Below are 24,187 nucleotides of genomic sequence, written 5' to 3' on the forward strand. Positions count from 1 at the left end.
GGCATTGGCATTGTGTGGCTCTGTAGATTTACTTACTTTAAATAGCATGTCTAACTATTTTTACTATATTTATTCTACAGAAATGATTCGAAATTGGTGTTAATAATCCCATTTTGTAGATGAAGTAATTAATACTTAGATTGGATTGAGTGACATCAGGGACTGGGCATGTGCCTGGAAACCGTGGATTTTAATTAGCCTTTCTAATAGCAATTCCTGCATTTAACAAGTAAATATATCTGCTTTGCAATTATTTTTCACCCCCTGGAGTGTTTTATGACATCTGTTTTCTTCCAAATTAATATAAAAATTAATTTCATTTTTTCCCTTTTGTATATTGGAGTTGGTTTGCGGTATAACAAGTCAGGGTTAAGACTCCACTCAGTGATTCTGCACTTAATGTGAACAAAGCACATGATGATGATGATGCCAACCTTCAGAAAGTACATAAATAGAAGGGAAACCGTCAGATCATTACCATATCATACAATAACTAATATAGTTGGGTAGAGGTAACAGTACAAAAACAAGAAAACTAAGTCAGATTGGGAAAACAGGAGGACTAAATCAGGTTGGGCAGGGGAGTGTCATAGAATCTTCCTGAAGGCAGTGAGGTAGGAATTGGGTTTTAGCATATCTGCAGAGGCAGGGGTATGGTAGGTATTCCTGTCAGCAGCTCAAGAGATGCTGGGAGAGCCTGGCTGACAGCTCTGAGACCCTACAGCTCGTACTATATCAGGCAATATACCATTGCCCAAGAACTGGTCATTTTATATTCACGAGATTCATTTTGTACACTGACTCAGGGTTATTCAAATCCATGAAGAAGAGAATACTATGTAAACCAAAATATCAGCTTATTAATTTATAACGAGGGGGATCCCTTTCACATGATGAGAAGGCTTATGTCTCTTATCCAGAAGCAAAAGAAAATGGATAATCTTGGGATATTTTGTAGGGAGACCTGATTAAATAGTCTTGCCCTGTACATTCCTCCTTCAACCAACAAATTTTTTTTTGAGTGCCTGCTGTGTGCTAGGAACTTCCCAAATTATAAACACCGGTATGGATTGTTCTTCCCCAGGTGCATTGTCTCTTGAATGCCAGATATAGCTTGCCATTGCTTCCCTGGCACCCACCCATTTTCCCTATTCTGATATGTATGGGTCTGTGTGTATGTGCGAGTTCATGCCATAAACAGATTAATACTATTACCCTGCAACACCTTTAAACATGACAAGACCATTGGATTTTGCTTTCTTTTTTTGCTTCTGGCACCAAGAAACATCTATATTTCTATTAGATGTGGTTGGCTATCGCTCAACTACCTACATTTCTTTATACCTTTATATGAAGCTCAACATTAGGGTCCATGGGAGAAATTGCAAGAGATGAGGCTGGAAAGGCAGGTGTTGCCAGATTTTGAGGATTTTTGCCAAATTGTCTGAAGTTAATCTTATTAACAGAATAAGCTATCTGGTGCATTTTTTTAAGTAGGAAAGTGGCCTTGTCTGAGGATTTTTGTGAAGATAACTGATGACTGGGCAGGTGAGACTGAAGGACAGAAAGATCAAAATATGGAGGTGAATATTTAGTTTTGAGTCAAAGGATGAATGATTGGCCAATGTAGGAAATGCAGATATGAGAGTAACTTTTGGGGAAAAATCAATTATTTGTTGCAGACATTGTGAACTTTGATGTACTTGTAGGACATATATGTGGAGGTGTGCAGTGGGATTTTAGGAGTGCTTGTCTGCAGCTCAGAAAAGATGCTGAGAAAACTTAGGAATAACCTTGTTGCATTTAAGTGGTCCCTATGTTATTTATGTAACATTTATTAAGTGCTACTTTATATTAGAATGTGGAAATAAGGTGCTGTCTACATTCTTGAAGTTTACATTTTAGAGATGAAGACAGTAATATACAACAGTAAGAAAAAGAAGTATTATTAATGCTGTGAAAGAACAGCATACCTGTAGTATATTGTTGAGGGAGGGGAGAGATCAAAGAGAAGACGAGTTTTCTCTCATCTGCCTTCTCATGAGAGGGTAAGGAAAATCATTGTGAAAGAATTGGTGCACAAGCCCCATCTTGAGAGCTGATAGATGTTCTTCACATAGACTGTAACAGGAAGGGAGTTTAGGCTTCAGGTGAAGGAGAGCTGTGAAATAGCATGGCATGTTCAGGGATGCAGATCCTGTAGTACAACCAGCACAAAGGGAAGTGCACCGTGAGATGAGTCCGCACAGGCAGATGTCCCAATCAGGTGCCAGGACGGGGTGGGTTTCTCTGGGCTGCTGGGAGGTCTGACTTCATCCTGAGACACTGAAAAGTAGTTCTGAGTAGGAGAGTAAGAATTGAAGGTGCTTACTTATTCAGGTGAAAATGTGGGTGATGAGTAGAGACTGTTGAGAGTCAAGTAAGAATGTTGTTTCTTAAAAAACTTCAGAATGTCCAGGTGAGAGGATAATGAGAGTTTGAACAAGACAGGGGCAATGCAGACAGGAGAAGTGAGGTATACACAGGAGAGTTAAGAGGATGCAGTTAATATATTAAGTTATAAATCTCATGTACTGATCAACTGCCTAGAGTGTTAACTCATCACCAGTAATAACTAGTACGATAGGTGGTTTATTAATTCTTGAGCAGAAATGGCCATAAGTGTTCAATTTAAGATATGAAGCAAAATTTTTCAGATTTGTATTTATTTATTTGACAGAGAAAGAGAGATCACAAGTAGGCAGAGAGGCAGGCAGAGAGAGGGGGGGAGCAGGCTCCCTGCTGAGCAGAGAGCCCAATGCGGGGCTTGATCCAGGGACCATGACCTGAGCCAAAGGCAGAGGCATAAATAACTCACTGAGCCACCCAGTTGCCCTGAAGCAAACATTTTGAAACGGGTGTTTTTACTTATCTTACCATTGTAAAACTGGTCATTTGTTCCATACCCACAAATGAGTTTTTACTAGGGCAAGAGAAAGAGGACAAACTGGCTAGTAAGTACAGATGATCACTAAAACTGTGACAAAATATCTTTACATATGGCCATGATCCTGATAATAAGGACAGAAGAGAAATAGAAGAACTAGAAAATGGTATATATGGTGTATACAGTTACTTCTGGTGCCAGAGACGGGGAGACCTCAAATGAAAAACAAGATTTCCTCAAAGAGTCCCAAATGGGGTTTTAATTCAGAAAGACAGAGGAACTTGAGAAAATTGAATAGAAAATAAGAGACTGAGAACAACTCAAAAGTTGTCTACCAAAGAAGGACCAAAGCCAAGACTACAGAGAAAGTTCCCAGTTGCTGAGAAAAACCTAGGAGTTTTCTCACTGTCCTCCACACAGAAGTGTGGTGATCAGCTGACTACTACTAATGGCCCCTTAAGTTTATGAAATTTAGGATGAGGCTTAAATCGAGTAATACTAGGCCAACTGCAAGTCTTAAGCAGAACATCATCATTAAATACATAAAAATAATATTCCAAGAAAGAAAAGTATGATTTAATGCTACATTATTTATATATTAATTTGGGTCATGGTTACATACATATTTTTGGCATAAGCATTTTCAACTGAACTTGTCAATTCATGAGATCATTTTATACCTTATGCCTAGTTTTCCAAAGTCTTTGAACTATGAGACTCAAAGGGGTGACAAAATCTAATTAATGAGAAAAAATTGTAAAATGTTGTTGTAAAATATACTAAGATTTGTTCAAAGAGTTCCATGTAAAGATTCAAATACTATTTTTCAGCACTGAAACTGCCTCTTTTATGCCTAATCAGACAAGAAGAGGGAGTGATTATATTTTCTGTGAAACAGTGGTAATTTATAAAAATTTTGAGACCAGTTTTTCCATAATACATGATAAATGGTTATTGAGTGGAATTCAAATAGTCTTCTTAAGAAGTCAGTCTTTTAAAATCAACTTTGTTGGGTGCCTGGGTGGCTCAGTGGGTTAAGCCGCTGCCTTCGGCTCAGGTCATGATCTCAGGGTCCTGGGATCGAGTCCCACATCGGGCTCTCTGCTTGGCAGGGAGCCTGCTTCTCTCTCTCTCTCTTTCTCTGCCTGCCTCTCTGCCTGCTTGTGGTCTTTCTCTGTCAAATAAATAAATAAAATCTAGAGAAAATAATAATAAATAAAGAAAAATAAAATCAACTTTGTTTTGGGCAACGCTGTCAGGACGCTTCTCACTCCTAAGAGCGTTTTCTGTATCCTTGTTTAGTAAACTTCTGTCGCTTTACTCATTCTAAATCAATCAATCAATCAATAATAAATAAAATCAACTTTTTTACATACATATTGACTCTTAGTAGATCTTAGATTGTTATGCACTAATACTTGATTGAATGAACTTATTATTTCTTACAAAGAGACATAAGCACACTAGATTACTGAAGAAAGATCAGGATACAATAGACATGTAACTGAAGTCAAGGAAAGAGGCTGGAACTCAGTAAGCATGAAGAAAACTCACCAGGTAGACTGAAGGGGGAGATAAGGTAATGCAGGTATGAAGCAAAGTTTGTATAAAAGGCAGATGTGTGAAATGACCGTGTTCAGAGAACTAGAAAGAAAGACATTTTTTCCAGTACAAGTTTTTGTCTTAATAATGGCAAAAAATAATAATAATAGCAATAGTTATTTCCTGAACACGATTTACTTTATACAGTCCTCTAGAATGCAGTTAGGAACTAGCATTCTCTCTGAGGGAGGGAGAAAAAAACTGTTATGTTGCAAGTCACACAAGCTGCTTTGTTTTAATGGCTTTGTGCTTTATTTATTATAACAATGAACAATAAAGGTCATAAGAATATGTTAGAGCCTCTGAGCTAAAAATAATGTTGATGCTAAAGGAAGGAGACAGGCCAGTACTTTAGAAAAAAAAATTAGACATTGTACTTAATGATTAGGTTTTAAAGCAGTACCCTCTCTAAATGGCATTACCTCCACAGCTTGACCTGATTAGCCATAAGCATAATAAGTTCCTCCTGAAGCTCCTGTTCTCCACCAAATTAACTGAAAATTCTCTGTAGCAACACCCTTGTCAAGACCATCTTCTATCAAGTGGGTTTAGAACTGAGGTGGGTCTGATCACTTCTTTGCTGCTGTTGTTTCTCTTTGCTATGTGGAATTGAAAACCAGTGCTTCCCAGTCCACCAGTAGCTCCCGTTCTGTTGTTGAGCAGACTTAAGTGGGCAGGCACCTTGGGATTCTTTGTGGCAAGATAGCCCCACTCCCGCAGTGGTAGGCTCCATCAGAGGGATGCTCCTAGTGCTCAGCTCTTGCACTTCATATACTGAGTCACTGCCCAGGGATCAGTCAACCCAGTCATTTGTTTCTCTTCCCTCTCCAGGGTTGGGTCACATTTGCTTTTAAACTTCAAAACTGAAAGAATCTGATTTCTTACCTGCTTTTAACAGTAGCGCTAGCTCCTTGCCCTACCCTTTTGAGAGTGTCTGCATGTAATCAAGGCCTCGATTGGATAGGCCATTTTCAATGATTTCAAAGTAATATTTGGACATCTCTTTCAGAAAAGAAAAGGTAGAGCTTCTCTGTTCACTTAGAGCTAGAAAACAAAACAAATTTGATTGCCGACGAGGAGGGAGAAACTTTTTTATTTGTGCCTCTGGAACTCTCTCTAGTCCCCAACTCTTTCCACCCGGGGTGCTAGTTGGGGTGTTGGTTATAGAATATAAAATATAAGACTATGAATATTTTAAAACCATGATATTCCTTAAGACTGCAGATCTCAAATCAAAATAGAATAAATTGAGTTTAAGATGAAGAATATAAGATTGGCATGGGAATAGAAGGAGGGAGAATCTTGCCAGATACACAGTGGTCTAATTATGAAGGGCTTGGTATTTTTTGTTAAAACAATTTGATTCTGTCTTACAGTCACTGGAGAGCATCTAAAAGATTTCAAGGAGAAAAGTATTTCTCAAAGATCACTATGTAGGCAGTATAGTGGAAGTTGGAGGCAGAAGGAGCTAAGGAGATAGGTTGGTTTTTTAATTGTCTAGGCAGGAGGTGAGGAGATCCCTAGGTAAAACAATAAGAAGTAGTAGAAATGGGGAGGAGGCAGATAAGAAAGAGAAGTAGAAACTCTGGAAGGCAGCAGCTGAGGAAGAAAGGAGGGTATCCAAGATCATGCTCTTCCTGGATTGATTCTGAGTAGATGATCATATCATTTACCAGGACAGGGAATAGAGAAAGGGACAGTAATAGAAGAAATGATAAGTTTTAGTTTTAGACATGTTACTTTGGATTTTTTAGTTTATCTGAAATAATCATGGGTAAAAAAAGAAAGTACTGATATTTCAATATAATTTTTGTGTTTTTTACTATGGTGAAGAGTATCTGGTCATTATGTTTGCAACTGACCCATTTAAGAAATTCTTATCTAAAATTACCATTTTTTTCTATCATTCTCTTTGATGCAATAGTTCTTTTAAACAGACAATAATATATTGCTTTTTGTTAAGTTTAGTTCTTTTCTTCCCCAGGTTATTTGGATAAAAAATTAGAGAAAAATTTCCTTTAAATCAGATTTCATAAACAGAACTTTTGGAATATAGCCCCTTCTCCTATCATCATGCTATTCAAAATGAAGCATTTTAAAAACTTGGCCATATAGCCTAAGAGGAAAATAAATGTATGGTTAAGATTGAGAGTCTACAAAACAAACTTTGGTGGGGGGGCAGGGTTCCCTCTGAAGTTACACAGTAAATCGTGTGTTTTGTGTTTGTGCTTAATATCCCAAAGTTGTAGGAGTTAGTGAAGCTTATGAGGATGCTGCCAATTGTCTCTGGCTGTTGACTAACTCTAAGCCTTGTGCTAACTGTAAGTCTCCGATACAGAAGAATGAGGGATGCAATCACATGCAGTGTGCTAAGGTAAGAAGTTAAAGAGGATTTTGCATGCTCTGCAGTTAGAATCTGAATTTGACTGTTAACCCAAAGAAGAAAACAAGCATAAAACTGTTGCTGGGTTTCAGATAGATTCTAGGAGATTACATTCTATATTCTTTGTTGAATAATGTAAGTATGGCTTTATACTGCTACATTTTACACTCATAATGAATGTTAAAAATAGATTAAGGATTCAGTGGTGTTTGGCCTGAAGGTGAGAAATGCCCGAATCACTTCCCCGCTTATCTCCCCTAATGAGGATCCTGAAATCTTACCTGCTGATCAACAAACCCAGCCCCATCCCTGCTCAGTAAGGATCCTGAGAGAGTTTTGTCTATGTATAAAAATAGTAAGGGGCACCTGGGTGCCTCAGTGGGTTAAGCTTCTGCCTTTGGCTTAGGTCATGATCCCAGGGTCCTGGAATTGAGCCCCGCATTGGGCTTTGTGCTCAACAGGGAGCCTCCTTCTTTCTCTCTCTCTGTGATCTCCGTCTGTCAAATAAATAAATTTTTTTTAAAAATCTTTAAAAAAAAAAGAACTTAAAAAAATAATAATATTAAATGATAAAGTGCTATTTTATATGAGTTCTCTTTCAAAGCTGGCTTTTGAGCACACAGCTTAGATTCAAGGCCCACATCAGGCCCCAGGCAGTTCCCCTAAGTCCACATCTAAATGTTGGTGTCTGTGAATAGGTGGCTATGTAATAAAAGTACCCAAAACAGTGGACAGACTTAGGGCTCCTAATGAAATCACAGTTAAATAAGTAATTCATTAATTACTGTATTGAAAATGCTGACAAAGATCTTCTTGATCAAAACATAATTAATGCAAATAATTACTTTTGGAAGGCTACCCTCCTGGTTTAGTTGCATATTTAAAACAAATACTCTGGAATTAGGTTAGTAAATATTGTATTAATCCAAGCCTATATTTATGAACATTTTTGTTTTAAAATTATAATGATATTCCAGTTTTTTTCTTTTTCAGTGGAAGTTCCATGTATATAAAAAATAATTACTTAAAGTTGAAAGAACAATGTAACTTTTTTTTTAAGATTTTATTTACTTATTTATTTGACAGAGAGCTTGAGAGAGCAGAAGCAGGGGGAGCAGCAGAGGGAGAAGCAGGCTCCCTGCTGAGCAGGAAGCCCAATGTGGAGCTCAATCCCAGAACCTGGGAATCATAACTTGAGCTGAAGGTAGATGCTTAACCAACTGAGCCACCCAGGCACCCCATAATGTAACTTTTAATTTACAATGGGGAAAAAACACAAATGGTTAAGAAGATTCCAATAACATATGTCAATATCTTCTAAGTATTATTTGATTTTTAATGTTAAAGCTAATGACCATTATCATTATTACATTTTAAAAATAGCAGTTACCAGATCATCTTTATAAGCCTATTATTACTATAAAATCAACATAAATGATTTAGCTTACTGAGACAGTAATGATTTCCTAAGAGGTAAGAAGAAAAATGTAGTATAGTGTTCTGAGCAAAATGCTCAAAGGTGCTTATTAGTTCAGCTGATCAGGCCAAAAATAATGTATTTGTGGTCTTATCTCGAACATCCATTATTAATTTTTTCTTGGAAAATCTGATATAGACTGTATGGATGTGTAAAGAAATACAGGTTGACAGTAAAAATCAGTCATTGGGCTACTAATAAGAAAGCAAGATCTAGTTATCCAGTTACCTTTATTAACTTCAAAGCACCTACCAGTATTAAGTAGTTGATAAATATGTATTGAGTGAATGAATATTTTTATGAATTTATCAGGCTTATGATACAAGATAATTTATATTAAATAGATTTTGCTTGAGCTTCTTTTGCATTTAAAAGAAACATTTATGGGGCACCTGGGGGACTCAGTCGTTAAGCATCTGCCTGCGGCTCAGGTCATGATCCTGGGGTCCTGGGATCGAGTCGCACATCGGGCTCCCTGCTCAACGGCTGCCTGCTTCTCCCTCTTCCAACTCCCCCTGCTTGTGTTCCCTCTCTTGCTCTCTTTCTCTCTATCAATCAATAAATAAAATCTTAAAAAAAGAAAAAAGAAACATTTACTTTAAACACTATGGAAATGTAGTAGTCTTATCTAATATACCATCTGAAGTATTTGCATTGCACAAAAGAAACTAGCAAGTAATTTTTAGGACATAGAAGAAAGACAAATATGACAAGAAAGTAATAACCTTGCTACGAAAAATTTTCATAGGTTTAGAATTTTTTTTAATGCAAAGGTAGAACAGCAAAGCATATGTAATTGAATCCATGCCCTAACACAATGACTAGATCATAAGATACTTTTATTACTGCCAAAATGTTGATTATCATTCAATAGTTTTTACTTTCTGGAATCAAATTGTTAAACATTTTAGAAGAATGACAAATTTGGACTTATAAAAATAGTTTTATTTTAAAAAACACTCTTTATTCATTTCCCTTTAGATACTTTTCAGGAAACTATTTAAATTTTGCATTCTTACACATTTTAAATCACTTACAGTAATTTTCTTCATCTGCTCTGTAAAACGATATGCTGCAACTAAAAACTAAAAGTTAACTAAAGTTCTGTATTCTTTTTCTTACCATAGAATATAAAATTTGGCTCTTTTGTAGAAAGTTCTGCCACTAATTTTGAGACATCAGTGAAGCTGTACTGAAGGGTACTTGTATCAAATCAGGCACAAAGTTTGCTTATACCAAGCATAAGAACTTGCATACTCTTAGAACCGTGATATCTAGAATGTATTGTGTAAGTACCTGTTAGTGTAGGGCTAATGAGGACACAGACTTTAATTTAGTTCTCTGTCCATGACCTCTCAGGTAGAGAAAAAAAATAATAAAGATATAGAAGACTTAATATAGTTATTAAGATATTTCTGATTGCTATATATTCAGACTTAGTATCCTAAAAATATGGTTTATACCATGTTTGTAAGTATCCATGGAGCATTAGCAAAAAATTTGACCATTGATTATCAAAGAAAATCTCAGTAATACTGCAGAAAATAGAAATGGTAATAACAACATTCTCTGATAATGGAATAACATAGAAATTAATAATAAAGTTATAAAAGCCCTTTTCATTTGGAAATTTCAGATCTCTCAAACAACTCTTGAGTTAAAGGAAATAAAAGTAGGAATTAAAGAGCTTATAGAAAACTAGGATAATGGAAATACTACTTTATCAGAACCTGAGCACCAGTATCTAAAACAATGCTCAGAAATGTGCATGGCCTCATTAACACAATGCAAAATAAGGAATGAGTTAAGGATATGACTAAAAAAATTAGAAAAACAGAATAAACTTGAAGAACACCACGAGGAAGGATTTTTTTTTTTTTAAGATTTTATTTATTTGACAGGGAGAGAGAGCACAAGCAGGGTGAGCCACAGGCGGAGGGAAGGGGAGAAGCAGCTCCCTGCTTCTGATGTGGGGATCCATCCCAGGACCCTGGGCTCATGATCTGAGCTAAAGGCAGACACTCAACTGACTGACTCACCCAGATGCCCGGGAGGATCTTTTTTTAAAGCAGAAATCAGTTGAGTTGAAAACTGAAAAACAGTATAACTAATAAATCCAAAATAGTGTTGTTGTGGTTTTTTTTTTTAAGAAAAAGGTAAGATAAACCATGAAACTTATGTAAGAAAAAGTGGAGATGAGGTAGTTCAGATGCACAATATAAGAATTTAAGGGGACTAATCAATAAATAAAATAAACAAATGATAATAGATAATTTTGCTAAATTCTTACAGATAAATTTGAACTTGGATTTGAAATGGATAAATTTTCTAAGAACATAAAATTTATTAAAACTGACCCTAGAAGAAATATCCAAATAAACTTTTTTCCATAGAAGATAGTTTTTCAGCAATCTCCCCCCCCGACACACACACTTTAAAGCAATAGGCCCAAACAGTTTCACAATAGAATTTTATCAAACCTTCAAAGAATAGGTAATTCTAATATGACTTAAACTGTTTCTGGGAGTTTTTAAGAAAAAGAGAAAAAGAGAGAGAGAAAGCAGGCTAGCTTTCAAATTATTAAAAGGGAGTAGAATCTTGATATTAGCACTTAATAAGATTATAAAAAGTGAAAATTACAGATCAGTCTTACTTATGAATAGTAATGCAAAAATCCTAAATAAGATATTGGGTGGTAGGGGAGCCACAGATCTTAGCACATATAATCCAACAAGAATACATTTAAAGGATGATTATCAATTTAAAAAAATTTTAATAAACAAAAAGTAATTGACCATGTGTTTATTTCAGGGATACAAGAATAATTCAATATTTAAAAAGCTATTGCATTACCTCATCTTATTAGTAGATCCAAAGAAGAATCATATATATGTTCTGTAGTTGCTAAAAAGGCATTTGACAAAAAAACAACTATTCTTTATTAAAAAACTCAAAGAAGTAAGAACAGATGGACTCTTCCTTAGTATGATAAAAATGAATCTAGTTCAGTGTAAAAGTTACTATGATATTTAGTGAGAAAACTAGAGCTACTCTCACTAAAATCAAGAACAAGATAAGGATACTCTCAGTCACAAATATTGTTAACATGGGACTGGAGATACCAGTCAGCATATTTAGATAATAGGAAGAAATTAAAGATTTAAAAATTAGAAATGAAGTAATAAAATTATTTTTTTGCAGATAGCATGTTTATACCTAGAAAACCCACAAGAATCAGTTTAAAAGCTAACAACAAAATTCAGTTAATTAGCAGAGTACAAAATTAATATGCAGAAGGCAGTAGCCTTCATTTATACCAAAAAATCCAGACAAAATATGTACTGAAAGGAAAGATCTCATTTATCTAGAAAGAAACTTAAGAAATATACAAAATTTATATGAAGAAAATTTTAAGACCCCTATCTGTAGAACACAAAAGATGACAAACAAATGGAAAGGTAACAAAGTTGTTACGTAGAAAGTTTCCAATGAAAATACCAGCAGTTTTTGTTTCTGCATCTAGATAAGCTAATTCAAAAGTCCACATGGAAAAATAAAGCAAAAATAGCTAGGAAAGCTCTGAAAAAGAACAGTGAGGAAGAACTATCCTTATCAAATAGTAAGCCTGTCGTTAAGGCTCAATAATTAAAATAGCATGGTGCTATTTTCTTAAAAATAAGTCTTTCTACTTAGAAACCTTTCCAACTTGTTCCTTTAAAGTCATAAGAAAAAACTTCTCATGAAGACTGGTGAAGCTTTACGTACCAAAGTAAGACTGCCATGCACTTGAAAATGAAACATTGTCAGTATTTGTCTTTATTATTGGGAAAGAATAGCCTATTGATATTCTTAAAGATTCCTTGATATTCCTTCATAATATTATGATTTGCATTTTAATTTATCCTTACAAGCGGTCATTTTAAACTACCCCCACCTCTTTCTGTGCAGGTAAGGTCTCTAGAGGAAACATGAAAAAGACAGCATGTCTTTAAGATTTGTTCCTGGTCACACAGGCAGAATTGCTGGATCACTACAAAGTAGTTAACTAGAAATCAGAAAACAATTTGCATGTTAATGCAGGGCGATGTTTGCATATATGTTTTCTTTTGAAGTGCAAGTATGACTTTTGCTGGATTTGCCTAGAAGAATGGAAAAAGCATAGTTCTTCCACAGGAGGTTATTACAGATGTACTCGCTATGAAGTCATTCAGCATGTGGAGGAGCAATCCAAGGAAATGACTGTGGAGGTAAAAAGAACTGTTAAATCAAGGCCTCTGGCTAATCCACTTAATTACTTTGGGAGTATTTTGCATGTCTTCTTGTCCTATCTTTGTCATAATGAGGCATTAAATTGAATACACTTTATTTTTTTTCCTTACCCGCCCCCCCATACACTTTAGAGTAGCTTTAATTTAAATAAAATAGAGCTATCAACTTGAGAGCTTTCTTTTTTTAACTTTCCTTTTTTTTATATTGTTAAGGATAAAGTCTTATATATCCTTATCTCTACAATGACTTAAAAATTTTAACATTAATATCAAAAACACAGTATTATGTTACAATATATAAGTCTCTTAGTCTGCTTGGCTGCCATAACAAAACACCAGAGACTGAGTGGCTTAAACAACAGAAATGTATTTCTCACAGTTCTGGAGCCTAAGAAGTCCAAGATTAAGATTCCTGCCAATTCAGCTTCTGGTGATGACTCTCTTCCTGGCTTGCAAAGGGCTGGCTGTCTTTTGCTATGCTCACATGATAGGGAGAGAGAGAGTTCTGGTGTCTCTTCCTTTTCTTAAAAGAGCAATAATTTGACTGGGTAAGGGCCACACCCCAGTGACTTTATGTAACCTTTATCACTTCATAGACCCTATCTTCAAATCCAGTCATTCATATTGGGAGTTAGGGCTTCAACATGAATTTTGGGGAGATACAGTTCAGTCCATAGCAATAAGCAATATAATAAAACATTGAAGATCTGATAAATGTAGGACTTGAGAGGCATATTTGCTTTACGGTCTGGGATCATGGATTTAGTGATTTATCATAGAGAATACAAATGCAGGACTTTGTTCTGGTAGCCTTAAAAATGTACTGGTTTTTTTTTTCCTCAAAATAATGAAATCTGTATGCACAACTACCTATTACTAATAAAAATTTTAAGTGACAAAAAGTCCCCAATTTAATAGCTAGTACTTTATTTATAAAAGTCATTTATGGACTTTTGTTTCCTAGGCTGAGAAAAAACACAAACGATTTCAGGAACTTGACAGATTTATGCACTATTACACAAGATTTAAAAACCATGAGCATAGCTATCAGGTATGTCCCAAATCATTTCAAATGTTCTGAATGATACTGTTGTGAATAAATAAAGAAAATTTTATAAACTATTTATTTCTATTCCTTTAGTTAGAACAACGCCTTCTTAAAACAGCCAAAGAAAAGATGGAGCAATTGAGTAGAGCTCTCAAAGAAAGTAAGTTATAAGTGGTATGTGTGATAATTAATATAAAATAGCCTTCCATGCTTAAGTCACTTAATTGGTAGGAGGTTAAGGCCCTTCAGGGAATACATTATTATCTGCATTGTTCATTCTGGTATTGCTTGGAGTTCTCTGAAGCCCAGAGTGCAGCTTAGCATTTGAGGCCTCTGTAATTAGATTTTCTACCCAGCTTATCTCATATGCTCCTCTTAATGCAGCTTAAACCATTAGCAGATAAACACACACATCATGGTTTTTTACTCTGTGCCACTGCTGATGGTCTACAGTGTCAGAAACAGTGGGTGAGCCCTAAAAGCCATCCTTGGTCAGTCAAAAGAGCAAGATTCACATGTCACCCAGTTGTAGTGTGACTAAATTCCCAAAGATTCTTGAGAAAATTTAGCAGACTGTTTAACGGAATGGAGGTCAAATATAGTTTTGGGAGAAATTATGTCACTAGTAAATAACAAACATTAGAATCTGAAAGCAAAGACATGAGATAGGGCTGGTACGGATCCTAAAATAGAAATTCAGAAAGAATAATTGAGTATTGGTTGCATCATTAAAATATAATATCTCCTAAAGACCACACAGAGTATAGGTTCTAACATGTTTGTTTTTAAAAGTCAAATTTTAAAAGTAATCATAGTTTATATGTAAAAGGTTTTCAGTGTAAAAATGCAATTGTACATGGTCCAGTTTGTAAGTAAGACCCTTTTCATGAGGGTAATTCCCAATTAAGATAGTAAGCATAAATTAAATAAATTGGAGTAGGTGAAAGTGTTGATAGCAGCTTTGTCTCCTTGTTAATATTAGTTTTTAGACTTTAGGAATGATGTCACTTTACTGCCATTATCAAACTCTTGAAGTACTGTCCACAGTAAAAATGGTAAGAACAGATAGTACAGTTGATGATAGCCGAAAGGCCGAGAAGCAATCCCATAGTAAAAATGGAAAAGAAAAAACCCTTACAGGTTGTATAGTTCTTCAGCAAGGATTTTTGTCTCTTACATCACTAGGTTGTCCCGAATACTTAGAACAGTGCCTGACACATAGTAAACATTCGATAAATATCCGTAGATGTGAATTACTGCTGCTTTTCAAACATCTGGAGGTTCGAGACTGCATAATAAAGTATGAAAAAGAAAAGTTATAAGGATTGGAAAGGAAGAAAAAACTTCACATACTTCTTGCACATGTCATAGTGAGGGGTGGTTGGTGTTTTGTTTTGTTTTTCTTTTTTTATATCCTCTTAGTTCAGATCCCTCTGCTAGGGTGGATATTTTGGGATGGTCTGTACATCAGTGAGTGTACATACACATGTAATTTCTTTCCACAAGCCTGCAGAATAATCTTACTTTCAAAAGTATTTATGAATCTACATTCTACTCCTTAGTTTCCATTTATTTGCAGTTAAGGAGAAAGTTAGAATGTTATAATGATACTTGGAGAAGGAACCATCTCAGATATTAAGGCAGTTTCTTCTCCCCTCTTCCTCAGTCTTCTTCCCTTTCTTTCTCTTCTTGATATATTTACTAGCATTAGTTATCCAGTTGTTCCCCCAGAATGTTGTATCTTTTTTCTTACAGTGTTTTTACAGAAGCATAATTATAATTAGGAGGGAGTTTTTTATTTTGTTTTGTTTTGGTTTTTGCAAACTCAGCAGGGCATTTGTTTTAATTCTTTTTTTTTTTTTTAAGTGTTTTGTTTTTTGGTTTTTTGGGTTTTTTTTAGTTATCTCTCTACCGAACATGGGGCTCAAACTCATAACCCCAAGATCAAGAGTCACTTGCTCTTCCTACTGAGCCAGCTAGGAGCCCCTGTTTGTTTTAATTTTTAATCAACAAAGTTTCACTAGAGATAACCTGGAAAACATAGTAAAAAACAGTTGGCCTAAAGCTAGATTTGTTTAACCAACAGGGTGAACAGAATCCAGAATCAGTGGATGCATTCCTTCATGATTGTCATCAGTGCTCCTGGGCAACTGCAATGTGTGCTTCATTTATAAATGCAGACAAGCCACACATGAGTGTTTTGTGTCGGTGTTTAGTCTGGTTCAGATAATTACTATCATACAGTTATTTCAAACAACTTCTTCACAGAGATCCTTTGTTGTTTTTTTTAAGAAATCTCAGTCGTTTAATTAATTTATAACAGCATATTTGCAAAACAGTTTTTTTTCACTGTGCCTGATTTGCTTTATAGCTGAAGGAGGCTGTCCAGATACCACTTTCATTGAAGATGCAGTTCATGTGCTCTTAAAAACTCGACGCATTCTCAAGTGTTCTTATCCATATGGATTTTTCTTAGAACCTAAAAGCACAAAGAAAGAAATTTTTGAACTCATGCAAGTAAGATATCTTTTTTAAAATTAAATTTAAATGCAATTATTATAGAAAATGGATTTTTTCCTTTTTCAGTGACTTAACTAAGTTTTATCTAATTTGGCTGTGACTAGAAAACAATTTTGTTTTTGTTTTTAGGATAGTTTTTAAATAAAGGAAAAATTACCAGTAATAAACTGAAATGTTTTTGTATTTAAATTTGCCACTACAGATCTGAGTGAGTTCTGAGCTATGCAGACATTTTCTAACACATTTGTTTGTTTTAAACTGGCTGATGTTGAAATCTAGCCTAATTCTTAGTATGTAATTAGAAATTTTGTCTTCAAAGATGAAACAAATCACATTGCATGCTAGATGGGAAAGTTGCTATTTACTGGTTTATTTTAAAAGTACAACTGAAAAAGTTACAGTATTTAAAAAACACCTAAGCCAACTGACATCACTATAGCTAAACAACTTCACTGTACATTCTTTTTTTTTTTTTTTGATCCACCAAACTTTCTTCCCTTACCACAATTTTCATGTCACCCCTTTGAACTGTCCTCTAGTAAGTTATATCCTACATTTCTTCCAAAAAATGCTCAGTATTAATTTTCTCGGTGAAGCCTTTCAGATCTAACCCCAGATCACGGAGATTTTGCTTTGGCTCAAATTCCTTTAGCATTTCCATGTGGAAATGCACTACACAATCATGTATTTGCATGTACAATGCCTTGAAATTTACTCTTTTTTATTTTCACATAGATAAATGATAAATTCCCTGTAGACATCTGGCATACTCACTGTTTATTTGTAATCTTTACCAACTATGTTGTTATAAATGCCTTTTGAATTTATTTTCCTGAAATGTGCAAAATAGACATATATACTAAGCAGTAAGTTATTTTATAATTTGGATTACTTTCTGACTTTAAAAGAGTAAGATTTATGTGAGAAACCAGATAGACAGTGGATTTGCTGTTGACTAACCTACTCAGCCTAAAATCCTTCTTTTTTCCTCTCTCTCTTCTTACCATAGACAGACCTAGAAATGGTCACCGAAGACCTTGCCCAAAAAGTCAATAGGCCTTACCTTCGCACACCCCGCCACAAAATCATCAAGGCAGCATGCCTTGTACAGCAGAAGAGACAAGAATTCCTGGCATCTGTGGCTCGGGGAGTTGCTCCTGCAGACTCACCAGAAGCTCCGAGGCGCAGGTAAAAAGGATGCATGCTATGGAAATCATCTTAGCTCCGGCCACAAATTCCACCAGGTTAATTTTTATCTAACTAGGGTTCATATTCCTGGAAATTACTTACACCTAAAGTACAAAGAGCTAATAAAAGCATGTTAACTTCTTTTGGGGGATTTCCCCACAGTACTATTTGTGTCTGTCTTATATTTTGTTTGTCTTTCTGTAGTTTCTTGGAATACATTAGGCTAGGTTAATTTCACACTTCGGGTGAACTCATAATTCAAAGTACTCTAATGCATCAGTTCAAATATGTAATATATATAGTGATCTGATAGTCATAAGCATCTTATAATGTCAAATTTGGAAGCCTTGCCAACTTGTTATGGTCTTATATTTTTACGTTAGAGGTTATAAAAAAATTAGAAATCTGATATTAATAAAGTCATTTAAATAGATTCATATTCATCCATTAAAGAACAGTTAGTTTTGGTTATTTATTTCAGATGCTTACACTACTACTGCCATTATAAATTGAAGCCTATTTTCTTATTCATAATAATTATAGGCATTAGAAATTCCTTTGACCCTATTTTTATTACATAAACACTTAAAAATAGAAGGAATCATAAAATATTCTGTTATAGCATGATGATTTTTATTTTTCTACCATTTTACACAAACATAAAGCAATTTAGAACTTGAAAGAATTAAAATATCATTTTAATTATATTAGTAGATCAGTAGTTGATCTACTTTGGTTAAGCACGTTCCAAGCAGAGGACTTAAAAGTAATGTTCAGTGGATAAGGGTCTGATTGTACTTTGTAGTGATGATAATAAATCAAATGGTATGTCTGATTTCTTTGTAGCTTTGCTGGTGGAACATGGGATTGGGAATATTTAGGATTTGCATCACCTGAGGTAATTGCTTTGTGTGGGGACAGGGGTTTTGTTTTGTTTTTTTAATTATATTTTTCCTTCATGAAATCCTGCTTGCATTTCCACCCTTATCTATTCTAAATCCTACTGAGATTGTCAGTAGTGGTTTTTGTCTTTTGTGTTAAATAAAAATGCCTCAGGGAATCTACATTTAGTTATTTGTGGTATTGGATTATCATCACATTATTAAATGCTTCCCCCTTATTATTTTTAATTACTGAGCAGTCATAATTAAGGCCAACTTATAGCATATATTTTGAAACATCACTTCAAATCGGTTAATGAGATACAAATTTTATTTATCAGAAATGTATTATATGGGGCACCTGGGTGGCTCAGAGGCTTAAGCCTTTGCCTTAGGCTTAGGTCATGATATCAGGGTCCTGGGATCAAGCCCCCCCATTGGGCTCTCTGCTCGGTGGGGAGCCTGTTTCCCTTTCTCTCTGACTGCTTCTCTGCCTACTCATGATCTCTGTCAAATAAATAAAAATCTTGGGAAAAAAAAGAAAGAAATGTATTATATATCTGTTGTAATATTATTTCAGTCTGGATCTATAAAGAACCTACACAGTCTGTTTTTTTAAAGTTACAACAACAGCGTGATTGAATTGATTTATAATCAGTTTCTAAGGTGGAAATTGATATTAATAATGTTGATGCAGAAAGAAATGCTTCGCTTAGTTCTCTTTCTCTTTAAGATTTTCACCCTCTTTTTGGGTTTTTTTTGGTTGTTATTGATAGATTTTAAAATACAAACAGTATTAACTGTTTGAAGTACTAACACTGCAAATAGCAGTTACCACAAATAAAAATAAGATAGAGTGAAAATCTTAATCACATTGCTGTTTTCTGAGATTTAAATTGCCACTGTCACTGGTGAGTCTGATTGTAAATGGTTTTAGCAGTTCTATTTCTGTCTCTCCCTCTAAAACAGTAGTATATATCTAATGTTTATGTTATAATAACCTTTTAACTTAGTGCTTGGAAGGGAGCAGGACTAACAGTGAAACCTTTGTCATTTACAGTCCATTTGTTATCTCAACTGAAAGAGAATGAAATTAATTATGATCCAGAAATGACTGTGGCTTATTTAAATCAGATACTTTCTCTTTTCAGCTGCTGAGGATACTTGCAATCACCTTGTGGCCTTTTTTGTATTGGTAGATATATTCCAGAAAATACTGACTTTGAGAAAACCATTTGTGCTTTCAAAAATTTTAAATTCTCTTAAATTGCAAAGAGAATTCAATATATTAATGAAATTTCTATTGTAAAAAAAATTATGAACCTTTACTTGATCCTATGCTTATTATTCTGGTATAATTACAGCTTTGAGGATAATATGGAAAATTCTACCTAAAAGTGTGAATAAACAAGCTTCAATTATCAAAAATGAGTACTAAAGGGCGCCTGGGTGGCTCAGTGGGTTAAGCCACTGCCTTCAGCTCAGGTCATGATCTCAGGGTCCTGGGATCGAGTCCCGCATCGGGCTCTCTGCTCAGCAGGGAGCCTGCTTCCCTCTCTCTCTCTCTGCCTGCCTCTCCATCTACTTGTGATTTCTCTCTGTCAAATAAATAAATAAAATCTTTAAAAAAAAAAATGAGTACTAAAGATTTCAGTACTTCAAGGTATAAACACAGTTTAGCTGTATTTGAGCAAAAATAAAACCTTTACCAATGTTTTCATAGTCATGTATGCATCGTCTTGCAGCTCCTAGCTCTGATAGTAACTTTAGGAATCCTGAATATTTGTCCTTGAATATCGAAGGCCTCCTAATGTGACTGACACAGATTCATTTTGTTAAAAAAAAAAAAGCTTGCCACCTGGCATATGAATGTTTATGAATAAAAATATTGAGCTCTTGTTCTCCAGAGATTGAGAATTGTGAAAGTATAAGTAACTTTTCTTTCTTAAATTTATTTTTTACGTGTTAATAAGTTTTATAAGAATTATTTAACTACTTATTTTTAACTATTATTTTTCTCTTCTTTAAAATCTTTGGCACACGGATACACCAAGCTTTCATGTAAATCTTTTTGGAAGTCTAAAGCATTACCATATAGCGTGAAACTAAAGATCTGCATGCATGTGACTATCAAGTAACTGCCAAAATAGTATCTTGAAAAATTAGCTCTTTGCCTTCATATATACTCTGCAGAGAAAAATAATAATGTTACCAAACTCCAATAGGCTTCTTTTTTCAGTAAAGTTAATACCATCTTACTCTTTTTTTAATTGAATTGAATGAGTCAGTGACAATCATAATTATTTTGTACTACTTTAAAGGCCGTGGAGCCCAGAGGAAAGAGCACGGTGTTCAAGGCCAAGGGATACCCGAGTTCAAGGTTGATCTTTGTAACTTATTAAAATTTAGGCTGTGTTCTTCCTTAAATTTCTCCTCTTTAAAATGCGGGTGATGCTATCTACTTCGTGAAAGTTCTGGAAGGATTAAAGCGTCTCTTTAAGTTACTGACAGATTTGGTGCTCAGCAAAAATCTCCTGGCAGCTTTTTCCCCTATAAATCTCAAGATTTATTAATATTCTCTGTAATCTTAGTACTCTCGAACCATTCGGAGTATACCAGCTAAAGCCTTTTCAAATGTGCTCTTAAAAATCTAGAATTCTGGGGCACCTGGTGTGATCAGGTGAGCATCCCACTCTTGGTTTGGGCTCAGGTCATCATCTCAGGGTTGTAGAATGGAGCCCCACATGGGGCTCTGCACTCAGCAGGGAGTCTACTTGGATTCTCCCTCTCCCTCTATGCTTCCCCCTCATGCACGCACTTCTCTCTCTCTCTCAAATAAATAAATAAATCTTTTTTAAAAATCTAGGAATTCTTAGGAATTTTCGGATAAATTTAATTTTATGAGATCAAATTTTTAAGCCTGTTGCATCATGAGAGAATGCTATTGAGTTTTCTGTCAGAATAATTATAAATAAATCAACTTTCCTTTATAGTTGTTTTTAAACCAAATTTTAATTTTCTTAAATTGGGAATATGTATATTCTGTGGTCAGTAATAGTTCATTTAATTCAGAATAACTTTTTGTACCACCATCAAGTGTACAAAGTAAACAAATTCTCCTTAAATATAAACCTTGAGAGGCGTCTGGGTGACTCAGTCAGTTAAGCATCAAGCGTCTGACTCTTGGTTTCCGCTCAGGTCATGATCTTGGGGTTGCGACATTGAGCCCCAAGTTAGGCTTACACTCAACATGGAGTCTGCTTGAGATTCTTTCTCCCTCTCCTTCTCCCTCCCCCTCCATTCCTCCCTGCTCACATCCTCTCTCTAAAGTAAATAATTAAAACCTTTAATTAAATAAATAAATAAACACCATCCAGTTTGGGATCATGGGCCTCCAGAAAAAGAGGAAATCATACCACAGCTTGAAGAATCTAAATAATCCCCCTGAGGACTTGTATTGTCTTTCTTGGTTTCTAACCTGGTACGATGCCTCCCACTTCTTATTATTTACACAGACGGAGTTTAAATAAATTTGACTTGAATGGTATGATGTAAAAACTTTATTTGTGATGTAAAACTTCCCTTCATTTATTGTGGTTTTTTCACAATATAAGCATATCGAATATCCCAGGGTCAGCAGGATGATCATAAACCTGAGTATCTTAATGTTTATCACTGAAAAATTCTACAGTCATTCTCAAAATTAGCCTATTCATGCTGGTGTCATGCACACTAACTGGCCTCTCTCCTAGAATTTTCTGTCACTAAAATGTGGAAAAGTATGTTTGTACCCAAGAAATAGCAGGTCGCACAGGTTCTGCCTTGCTAAAACCTGTGTTCTTCCCATATGCTATACAGAAAACACTTCCTCCTGCCCATGTCATAGATAACCCCATGTATTAGTAAATAAAGGAAGGAAGCCAAGTAACATCTTAGCTTTAAAGCTAACTTTACATTTTTCATTTAACTTAACTTTCATTTAACTTAATTTAATTTTTCATTTAACTTTTGAGTATGGTATGTAGTTGTCCCAAAGAATACAAAATCTAATAGTCTGACAAGTACTTGACAGTGTATGCTCTTCGTTGTCTTTTTTTTTTTCTATTGCACATGTCACAGTCACTTTTTAAAAACCAAACCTCCAAGAGCCTACCTTATCTTAGTAAAGATCCTAACTTAAATTAGTTAAATCATTATAGTTCTCGTCATATTAGGTACCAAGACCCAAGCACATGAATTAAGGCTCAGTTATGACCTAGCATTGGAGCTTGCAAGTATTCCCAAGTTATCCAGGCAGTCGTAATGACTATTTGAATTTTTTTCTTTTTCCATTTTATCTTTTATTTTTCATTGGCATGGCAAAACCTGAAGTTTCTTTAGTCAAAGCCAAGTGATTTTATAATATGTATATAAAATCACACATTTTTTTCCTGGAAAAAAGTGTATTGTTTGTTTTCTTTGCATTAGAAAAATTGCATGCTCTCCTGTATTTTATAACCTTTGGTTTATGCAGGAATATGCTGAATTTCAGTACCGGAGGAGGCACAGACAGCAGCGCCGTCGAGGAGATGTACACAGTCTGCTCAGTAGCCCTCCTGACCCTGAGGAGCCGAGTGAGAGCACTTTAGGTAAGCTCTTGAGCTGGCTGTGTTTTAGTCTCTTGGTTCTCCTGAATTCGTTCTAAAAACTGGCTAATCTAAATGTTTACAGTTTGTAGTTCAGATATACACTCAATACGCAGATGCTTCAGATGTCACACAACACAGAAATCCAGGGAGATCAAGAACTTGGGCTGTGGGAGTCAGCTAGACGTGGATACGTGACCCCTTCCCTGCTGTGTGTCAGTGTGAAACTTTAGTCAGGTTCACTTAACATCTCCAAGCTTCAGTCTCCTCATTCCAAAGAAGCAATAATAATAGTGCCACTTTGTGGGCTCGTGGGCTCCCTGTGAGCAGTAAATGAGAGAATGAATGTAAAAGCCTTACACACTGGTAGCACCTAGTGAGCACTCAATAAATTGTAGCTCTTGATTACTGTTACTGTGTTCATGGAATGTTTTTCCTCCTAGCCTCAGTCCCCCCTAAACATTCTTTAAAAGAGAGAAGATTGGGGCACCTAGGTGACTCAGTGGGTTGAGCCTCTGCCTTCAGCTCAAGGTCCTGGGATTGAGCCCCACATCGCACTGGGCTCTCTGCTCAGCAGGGAGCCTGCTTTCCCCTCTCTCTCTGCGTGCCTTTCTGCCTGCTTGTGATCTCTGTCTGTCAAATAAATAAATAAAATCTTTAAAAAATAAAAATAAAAGAGGATTTCTGGTATTAGAGATATATGATTTTTAATTATCAACTCTTAAATGTTTGTTAATGGAAAATTTTCAGATTATCATGTCAGCAGATCATCTTTAATATATCAGAATCAATGAGCCTAAAGATTTGTTCTTCAGGCTATTGTAATGCCAAAATTCCTTAGTTTTGTTTGTTATTGCTTAAGGAAAAAAAGAGGAACGGGTGGTAGCCCTTGGATTATTTATTAATAGAACCATATACAGTGCAAACAAAAATATAAAGAACAATCGTGTTTGAAGTAGTAATATTAGATATATGTGTGTGTATATACATATATATATACATAAATAGGAAAATTACATATATGTATAATTACACATGTAATTTTTTTTCTAAATAAGGAAGCCAGTTAGCACCCCTTTTTGGAGCCCAGTGTGGGACTTGAACTCACAACCCTGAGACCTGAGCTGAGATCAAAAGTCAGATGCCTTACTGACTGAGCCACCCAGATGCCCCAGTATTAGATATATTTGATGAGACAAATATGGAAGAGAAATCACTGAAAGATTAAGTGAACACGGGTTTTCGACAGCACCAAAAGAGAAATTGTCG

General features: G+C 35.3%; 1 protein-coding gene across 3 annotated transcripts in view; it reads left to right on the top strand.

The window, feature by feature from the left end:
• The window catches only part of ANKIB1 (ankyrin repeat and IBR domain containing 1), a 147,003-nt gene that overhangs the window by 119,081 nt on the left and 3,735 nt on the right, over window positions 1–24,187 (top strand). For 2 of the 3 annotated variants that reach the window (XM_044246004.1, XM_044246005.1), the window contains exons 11-18: window positions 6,772–6,902; window positions 12,501–12,635; window positions 13,621–13,707; window positions 13,798–13,864; window positions 16,076–16,221; window positions 17,234–17,412; window positions 18,259–18,310; window positions 22,807–22,921. In XM_044246004.1, coding sequence (XP_044101939.1) covers window positions 6,772–6,902; window positions 12,501–12,635; window positions 13,621–13,707; window positions 13,798–13,864; window positions 16,076–16,221; window positions 17,234–17,412; window positions 18,259–18,310; window positions 22,807–22,921 — 912 coding nt within the window. The remainder of the gene's footprint in view (window positions 1–6,771; window positions 6,903–12,500; window positions 12,636–13,620; window positions 13,708–13,797; window positions 13,865–16,075; window positions 16,222–17,233; window positions 17,413–18,258; window positions 18,311–22,806; window positions 22,922–24,187) is intronic. The other variant, XM_044246006.1, reaches the window with a different exon arrangement.

The sequence above is a fragment of the Neovison vison genome, chromosome 4, assembly GCF_020171115.1.
Source record: "Neovison vison isolate M4711 chromosome 4, ASM_NN_V1, whole genome shotgun sequence".
Taxonomy (NCBI): Eukaryota; Metazoa; Chordata; class Mammalia; order Carnivora; family Mustelidae; genus Neogale; species Neogale vison.